We start from the raw sequence: 8,083 nt of genomic DNA on the forward strand, positions 1-8,083 counted from the left end.
AACAGCAGGGGGGGGTGGAATAATCAACTGATTGTCAGAAACTTAACGCTAAAAAACTTGGTTACGTATAAAAAGAACAGCTTGGGCCGAGCCAGCCCTCTGAGAACACCACGAACCACTGCATAGATTGAGGCAATGAGTGCAGTAAGAGGAACTCAATATATTAATCAAATACAAACCCACTGTACAAAACGCTTCCTTTTTTTTTTTTTTTTTTTTTATAAAACCTGTTCACAAAAATAGTGCAAAACGTCGGGCACCAGCGGGGGCAGGGGGCTGGCGTTTGGAATGACAAAACTTTGGTTGAAGAGGGGCAGGGCCAGGCCTGCCTTGGCAGCGGCTGGGCTCGGGGAGGGCTGGCAGGGCAGGCAGCGCCTCCCGCTCGGCACGGGCAGCTTTTCCCTGCTGGGCAGCAACTCCAAGGAGGGCTTTTGGCCAGAGGAGGGGAGCGAGCAGGAGGGCTGCGTTCAGTGCTACGGGGAAGAGGCGAAGGGCACGATGCAAAAGCAGGACGCGTTAATGCAGCAGAAGGGCTGCAGCGGGACTTTGGGGGGAACCGGGGGACCCTCCGCTGTGCTCTGCCTGTGGCTAGAGCTTCCCGGCCGAGGGGAGCCCAGGGGTGCTAGTGGCTCCAAATCCCTCCAGGCACGTAGGGCTTGTGCAAGTGCTGTATTTGATTCCAGTAAGAAGTACCGTCGAGCTCAGGCAGCAGGGAGAGGAGAAGGAGCTCCCGAGCCCCCGCCGGGCCCCCTTAGGTGAGGCGGATCCCGAGCACTTGTTCCAGTTCCTGCCGACGCTGCTGGACCTGGAGGGGACAAGGGCGGTCAAGCAGGGAGAGAGGGCTGCCCCAGGGACCTCCCCGCTGCCACCCCGACTCGCTGCAGCACCCCACCAGCACGGCACGGAGCCCACCTTGGCGAAGATGTGTCTGCCCACAGCCTCCTGCGCCCAGGGCTGCTGGTAGAACTCTGCTCGCCGCTCCTCCTCGGGGTTCCCGATCACGTCCGTTATGATCTGAGCAAAACACGGGGTGGGGAGGACACGGCATGAGCGCCAGGGCTGGACCTCCCCCCCACCCCAGCCCCTCGCCCCGCTCAGCCCCGGGGTTTTTACCTTGAGGTCCCTCCTCTGGGATTTGATCCATTCCTGGATGAAATCCTGCGGGTTGTTGCTGAAGCTCAGCATGAAATCACGCTGCGTCTTCAGCTGGTTGATGGATTCAATGGTCTCGTGAATCTAGGGAGATGACGAGGGGTGAGAGGCAGCTGTGTCCCCCCCAGAACAGGACACCAAGCTCCCCCCAGCTCTGTGGTGCAGCCTTGAAGTGCCACCCTGGCTGAGCCCCGCACCTTGGCATCCAGGGAGGCGATCTCCTGCTGGTTGGTGGTGGAAGCCAGGAAGTTGCTCATCTGAGCTTTCAGGGGATCATCCACCTCCACGTCGATGTCGTAGCAGGCCGTCTTCTTCTGGTCATTGGGGTCCACGCTGGGAGGAAACAGGGCGTGAGGGGGGACGTCAGCCTCCACCCTGCTGTAGGGGTGGATCGACTCCCCTGACAGCAACACGAGTACCCCACTGACCGCCCCGAGAAGCCCCCAAAGTTGTTTGGCTGATTCTTCCCCTCCCAAGTGACTTGTGCTCACTGCTGCTTTGGGCTGGAGACCTCGTAGCCCCTGCGGGTACTGCCCTCCCCTCCTGCACCCCGCTGGGGAGGTACACCCTGCCCCTCCACCCCACAGAGCCCGCCAGCCCTGGGGAACGCTGCCCAGCACACCCTCCGCCCTTACCTGATGGTGTGGTTGATGATGATGGGATCTGGGTGCTGCAGGAGCCCCGCCAGCTTCATGGGGATCTCAGAGAAGCGCATGCGGACACAGTTAAAGATCTGGAGGGGCAAAGCAGAGTGTTTGCTGTCCGTGGCAGGGGCTCTTCCCACCCACCACGCAAAGGGCCAGGCAGGAGGGGGGAAACCTGCCCAGCCCTGGTTTGTGCATGGCAAGCTAGATGGACGCAAGCCCCTGGGGAAGGGGCATAAATTGAGACCGGGCAGTCTGGAGTGTCTGTTTCAGGCCAGAAAAAGATGCTTTTTCTGGCCTTACTGGAGGTGGGAAGGGTGCTCTCCTCCCAGCAAAGCACGGTGGTGCCGCGGGGCGAGGACTGACCTGGCGGAAGTAGCGGTTGCAGTTGATGTACTCCTTCTCGTGACTGTCCTGCAGCTTGTTGTGCTTGATGTAGAGCCAGAGCGCCTGCATGATGCTGGCGCGGGTCTGGGTGTGCACCCCGAGCAGGCGAGCCAGGCGAGGGTCCAGTTTGTACTGTGGTGGCTGCAGGGACAGGCAGGATGAAGGGGGTCTGGCACTTGGAAGGGCCCCCTCCTGTGGGCACGCTGCCCCACACAGCCCTTGTGTCACACACTTGTGTCACCGCAGGCTGCAAGGTCTGTGCCGGGAGCCCTCTGTGCTCCTTTTCCATCCCCACAGCCCCCGAGTGGCCTCATATTAAGGCTCTGCCCCAGCCCAGGCCCGTTTGCCCCCGCCGGACCTCCCTGCACAGATAAGCTGTGCTGGAGGAAGGGCAGCAGGGTACAGCCAGCACCCGCGTGGCTCCAGGACCCCTACCTGGTGATCCAGCATGAGCAGCAGAGTGCATTTCACATTGACGTCGCCGGGACGCTTCACTTGGAAGCCATCAGTCTCCTGGGTTGTGGGCAGCCGGTGCCACTATGAGACACCAAGGGGACACTGCTCAACTCCAGGACCATGACAAGCCACCTGCTAACAGGCTTTGGGGTCTGCAGCCAGGAGCAGAGAGCGCCAGTGCTCAGGCGCTGTGCAGGGGTCTAGCAGAGACAGACAGCCTGGATCCCACCCCTGGCAGATCTGGGAGTCTGACCCTACTGGGCTTCAGCCGAGAGCCCACCTGGTCCAACAGATACAGCTTGATGTGCTCCAGCCCAGAGGCAGATGGGAATTTGGATGGGCTGGGGGAGTTACAGCCCTGAGCACTTGATGTCAAGGGCTCAAACAGCTCCTGGTGTCAATGCAGGATCAATCCTGCCTCAGCCAGTGCAGGGGCTGGGCATCAGAGCTGTTCTCACAAACCACCCCACGCGTGAAGGGGATTCACCCCCACCGCAGCAGGCACCACCACAGAAACAAGCGTTTCTCGGGGCAAAAAGCGTGAGCTGGGTGCAGGGAAAGCCTGCTCCAGGCAGGAGCACCCCAAAAAAGGTCTGATCCCACTCACAGGCGGTGCTTGATCTCCCCTTCCAGCCAGGCCATGGGCTGGGAGGCAACAGGGGAGACCCTTCTCCCCGCTTGGCGCTGGGACGCACAGATGAGCCTTTCTGTGGCATCATCACCTGTGTTGGGCCTCATATTTGCAAATCTGTGGGGCCAAGAGCTGCCCAAGCTGCCTCTCAGAGCCATGTCCTCACTGCAGCCCCACACCTCTTGGCTCTAGCTGCGTACTTGTGGGCACGAGGCGGGGTTAAGAGCTGGACGGGCAGCAGTTGCTGCCGGCAGCTGCCAAGCCGGCCACCAGCCAGCACCAGGGAGGAAAACGCAACTGTAAACTTAAGCCTGGAAAGCACAGCAGCGTGGTCCCCCGCGGAGGGCTCGGCACCGAGCCCCGGCACCCAAAACCACCTTACTCAATCCCCTCTCGCAGCGGGACAGGCGCTGGCCTGGGGAGCTGAGTGCCCACAGGGTAAGCGGCAGGACCACCTCCCGTCGCCCGCTGGGGTTAACAGCTCTCCCCACCCTGCCCGGGGTGCAGAGCCAGCCCCGCAGCGTGGCCGGGAGCCTCCCCCATCTCACCTCCACCAGATGGTTGTCTGGCCCATACAGCTCTTTGTCCAGCTCGATGACGAGGCTCTTGAAAAAGGAGGAGAACTTCCTCTTCTGCTTGCTCGGCTGCAAAACAGAGCGGGAGAGGCTTGGCCTGACACCACCAGCCACGGAGGGCCCCAGCCCAAACATTGCCTCCGGCACCCAGCGAACAGAGGGCCGTATCCACCCCAGCCAAGCTCTCAGCACGGAGCAGCAGTGCTCCTCCCACAACCAGTTCATCCCTGCCTGTATCCTTACGTCCTCCAGCAGTTTGCCCTCCACACGTAGCTCCCAGGAGGCCACACGCTCACCACCCTCCCCTTCTTCTTTGGCTGGGGTGAAAGTGTTGGAGATGTAAATCCTCAGCTTCCGCTTTTGCTGTGGAATAGGAAAACAGAGAGGGGGGGGATGCTCGGAGTGAGAGGGTGGCTGGCAGCACCCACAGCAGCCCCCACCCCACCCAGCTGCTCGCCCTCCTGGCCAGCCAGGGCTGCCACGCACCGTCAGCGGTTTCTTAATGGCCTCCTGAATCTCCATCCTCTTCCGAGCGATGGTTTGGTCCAGCTTGCGCTCAAAGGCGAGGAGGTCCATGTAGGCCTGGGATTCTGGGACCAGTTCCCGGATCTGTCAAACAGAAACGGTCAGTCCCTTGAGTGCTGGGATGGGGCTGCGTCCCCCACGCCAGCCCCAGCGATGATACTGGTGCTGGGCTGGCGCACCAAGGAGTCACCAAGTGATGAGTCCAGCACAACAGCACCAATTCCTCATTTTAAGCAAAGACTACAGCCCTGCAAAGCTCTCCCCAAATCAGAGTTGTACTGCGGACCCCAATTTGGAGCCTGTCACTGTGCCCAGCAGCCTGCCCGGTGGCACAGGCAGGTAATGGATTGTTAAGAGGGACCTCCAGGAGGGGCTTAAGGTCCTCCTGGGGTCTCCACCCCAAGCCACCGCTGCTCCTTGCTTGCCCAAAGTCCTGCTTGTACAATTTTTGTGCACACCTCAAACCTCTCCCACCACCCCAGAGGAAGAGACAGAAATCTTCCAGGTTGGTTTGGGACTGAGCAGAAATGCCCGGCGGGCAGGAGGCGGCTCAGCGAGATCCTCCTCCTCCTTGTGGGACCTGCACGGATGCACCACCTCCCTCCAGCAGCTCAGCTCCTTCCCCACGCACCGAGGCAGCACTCACCCTCTGTGGCAGGACCTTGTCAGCCATCTTCCTCCTTTTCACCCTGCAAAAAGCACAGAGACAGGCAAAAAAACCCCTATTACACTGCAAGCTCTTGCAGGACACCTTGTTGCCTGCCTGGTGGGAAGCTGCTGCATGTCCCATGCTTGGGCAGCAGGCGCGGCGAGCCTCCTCCTCCTTGTGGGACCTGCACGGATGCACCACCTCCCTCCAGCAGCTCAGCTCCTTCCCCACGCACCGAGGCAGCACTCACCCTCTGTGGCAGGACCTTGTCAGCCATCTTCCTCCTTTTCACCCTGCAAAAAGCACAGAGACAGGCAAAAAAACCCCTATTACACTGCAAGCTCTTGCAGGACACCTTGTTGCCTGCCTGGTGGGAAGCTGCTGCATGTCCCATGCTTGGGCAGCAGTGGGTCTCTCAGGGGACAACACTGAGCTCTGCTTCTACACCAGGAGCCCGGTGGCTCTTTTGGCCCCATCCAGGCCATGAATGGGGCCAGGCTCCGGGAACAGGAGTCACAGCAGCAGTGCCAGCTACGTGCCATGTGGATGACTCAGTCTGAGCCAGGTGTCGAGGCTCCCGCTGCAGTGAACAGGTCCGGGGGAGCAGGTCTGCTTTTGGGGCTGCTCTGTGCGAGAGGGACTTTGGACTTGCAGGAGGGGAGCAAAGAAAGGCCGTAAGAGCATCTAGAGCACAAGCCCTTGGATTAGTGCTGGAAAGCAAATGAGTAAGAAATTATAACCCTGTGGGCAAGCCACGATGACTCCAGGGGGGAAGGTGTTGGACGTCTAGAGCCTATCACCAGGGAAGGAAATCCAGTCCCTGGCTTCAGTTTGCTTTGCTGCTGCTGCTGCTTGCTAAGGGTGCTGCAGGGCAGGAGCAAGGAGAATCATAGAATCATAGAATCATTGAGGTTGGAAAAGACCTCTAAGATCATCGAGTCCAACCGTCAAAGGTGGTATAAGGCAAAGCTGCGGCTGCAGGCATGCTCCCGTCTGCAGGACAGTGTTCCCGAGTTTCCTCTCTGGAAATGGCCGTCACATTCTCCCAATGCTACAAACCAAAGCCCAGTTCCAGGAGCTCACTTAAAAACAGCTTAAAACAAATCAACCTTGCCAGGGTGGGGCTGAAATCGTTATGGGTAGAGGAAGCAGAGTGGCCTCTAGAGCCACAGCACAGCTGCAGCCTTGCTCAGAGCCATTTTAGCGCTCTCTGAGCTTGTAGTACCCTGTCAGACCACAGGGCCCTGGGCTCTCCTCCCCTCCCACATGCTGCAGGCTCCCAGCCCCCATCAGCCTGAGCCCACCCCAGTGCCCCGTTAAATTCATGCTCAGTGCCTGGATACACGAGGAAACGCTCTCCTGCCATTCTGCTGCACATGTGAGTAAGAGATGGGGCAGAGTCCAGCAGGCAAAGGGAAGTCCCTTTCCCTTGGCAGCATGTGAAGCAGCAGGGCAGCAAACGTGGGCATTCGTGCTGCCATCACGAGGTGTCCAAGGTACGCCGGCTGCCCCACAGCTGCTCGCGCAGGAGGACAGGTCGGGAGGGCAGCCCTAGCTAAGAGGGGGGTCAGAGAACTTCTCTGAGCTCTTCTTGCTGCATTAAATGCTTTCTGCCCTGCAGGGTTTGGCCACCCCATTAGCCGCTGGCAGGTCCTGATCCCCTGATCCACAGCCGGCCGGGAGCGAGGATGCTCGACCAGCCGAGCACGGCTGATCCCACGCAGCCAGCCCCCGGGAATGGAGCCGCAGCCTTATCTGGCCGCTGACGTCCTTGCGAGCTTGCCCTTGTCCTTAATCCCCAGCTTGCTCTGGAGCACTGAAGGGATGCGCAGCTGCTCTGCAGAGGCTGCGACTCCCTGCGGAGGGATCACGGAGCCAACCAAGCTGTCGGCCACCGGCCCTGCCACGTAGGCAGGGCAGGGAATGGGACCTGAGTATCCATTTGGACCGAGGGACCCTGCCCTGAGAAACAGCCTCCAGTAATCAAGAAGCCCTCGTGGAAAACAGAAACGGAGCAAAGGGATTAGCAGCATTGTAAACAAGCGAGGAGCTGCTGGCAGAGCCTTGCCTGTGGCTTGCTGAGACCAGCCCCAAATGAACAGTCCTACCGAGACCACAGATCAGGGAGAGTCTCTGCAACCTGCTGCACCCGTCCCCTCTTTCCACCCATGTCTGTGCCTGCCAGAGCCAGCACGAACCCCTGTGAGAAGGGGAAAGACCCCAAGGAGCCAGTGCTGGGGCCTTTGGCACGCACAAACACATGCAGCGAGGCTTTTCGGTTACTGGCATGGAGATCAGAGCACGGGGAAGCTGCAAGCTGAGTGATCTCTGCCCCCATCCCTGCCCCCCCCGTCATCGCAAAACATGCCAGCCCCGAGCTCTGGCAGGTTTCCCACCGCCGGCGGGGCCAGCTGGGGGGAGTCTGCAGGCAAGCCGTGCCAGCTCCCGCCCCGCTGCGGGCTGCTTGCCCCTCTGCAGCAGGGCAGGGAGCTGCGGGTTTCTGCGGTGAAGTGCAGCTGGGACCCAGGGGGTCAAACCAACCCCCACCAGCCTGCTGCAGGTGTCTGTCCCGGAGCGGGAGGGTGCCAACCCCTTACCCTCTCCTCTGGGTGGCCAGTGGCGGCTGTGCCTGGGGGGTCAGCAGGCGCTTCCTGAAGGGGTCCATCATCGACTGCGGCAGGCCGGGTCTCATCGGGGAGGCTGCTCCGTAGGGGGGGGCTCCCGGTGGTCCCACCTGCAGCCCTGCCATGGGCATCCGGCTGCCCGGCGGCATCCCGGGGCGCTAGTGGGGAAGAGAAGAGAGGAAGAGTGTGAGTTAAACGCTGCCCTGTGAGGGGCCCTGACCTTTGCCGGGGACCAGCGGATGCTATCCGCCCTCTCGCTTCTTCCCCGGGAGAGATTTCTGAGGCCATTCCCTGCTCCGAGGTGCGGGTGAGGGACAGGGCAGGGAGGAGGGAAGGACATCAGGAGCTGCGGCCTTCCTTGCAGGAAGAGTGACGGGAAAGCAGAACCGGGATGAGCAGAAGCCACTGACCGCAGGGGAAGCCCCGCCTGCCAGCCATGG

General features: G+C 60.7%; 1 protein-coding gene across 1 annotated transcript; it reads right to left on the minus strand.

The window, feature by feature from the left end:
- Positions 1-13: 13 nt before the first annotated feature.
- SMARCD2 (SWI/SNF related, matrix associated, actin dependent regulator of chromatin, subfamily d, member 2) lies at positions 14-7,795 on the minus strand. The gene is made up of 12 exons (XM_009287879.2): positions 7,617-7,795; positions 5,270-5,312; positions 4,332-4,454; positions 4,089-4,208; positions 3,819-3,914; positions 2,619-2,720; positions 2,163-2,324; positions 1,788-1,885; positions 1,350-1,485; positions 1,114-1,236; positions 913-1,014; positions 14-805 (listed from the first exon to the last, which is right to left on the minus strand). Exons 1-12 carry the CDS (start codon positions 7,790-7,792, stop codon positions 752-754), a joined length of 1,335 nt encoding a protein of 444 aa, XP_009286154.1. The 5' UTR covers positions 7,793-7,795; the 3' UTR covers positions 14-751.
- Between the last annotated feature and the right edge of the window lie 288 nt (positions 7,796-8,083).

Source organism: Aptenodytes forsteri, unplaced genomic scaffold (genome assembly GCF_000699145.1).
Source record: "Aptenodytes forsteri isolate BGI_AS27 unplaced genomic scaffold, ASM69914v1 Scaffold249, whole genome shotgun sequence".
Lineage (NCBI taxonomy): Eukaryota > Metazoa > Chordata > Aves > Sphenisciformes > Spheniscidae > Aptenodytes > Aptenodytes forsteri.

Excerpts from the sequence above, each read along its gene's own strand:
- SMARCD2 (XM_009287879.2), bottom strand. The coding sequence starts at position 7,792 with ATGCCGCCGGGCAGCCGGATGCCCATGGCAGGGCTGCAGGTGGGACCA. Across the intron at positions 4,455-5,269 it reads ACAAGGTCCTGCCACAGAGG|ATCCGGGAACTGGTCCCAGA; the intron begins GTGAGTGCTGCC and ends TCTGTTTGACAG. Across the intron at positions 806-912 it reads GCAGACACATCTTCGCCAAG|GTCCAGCAGCGTCGGCAGGA; the intron begins GTGGGCTCCGTG and ends TGTCCCCTCCAG.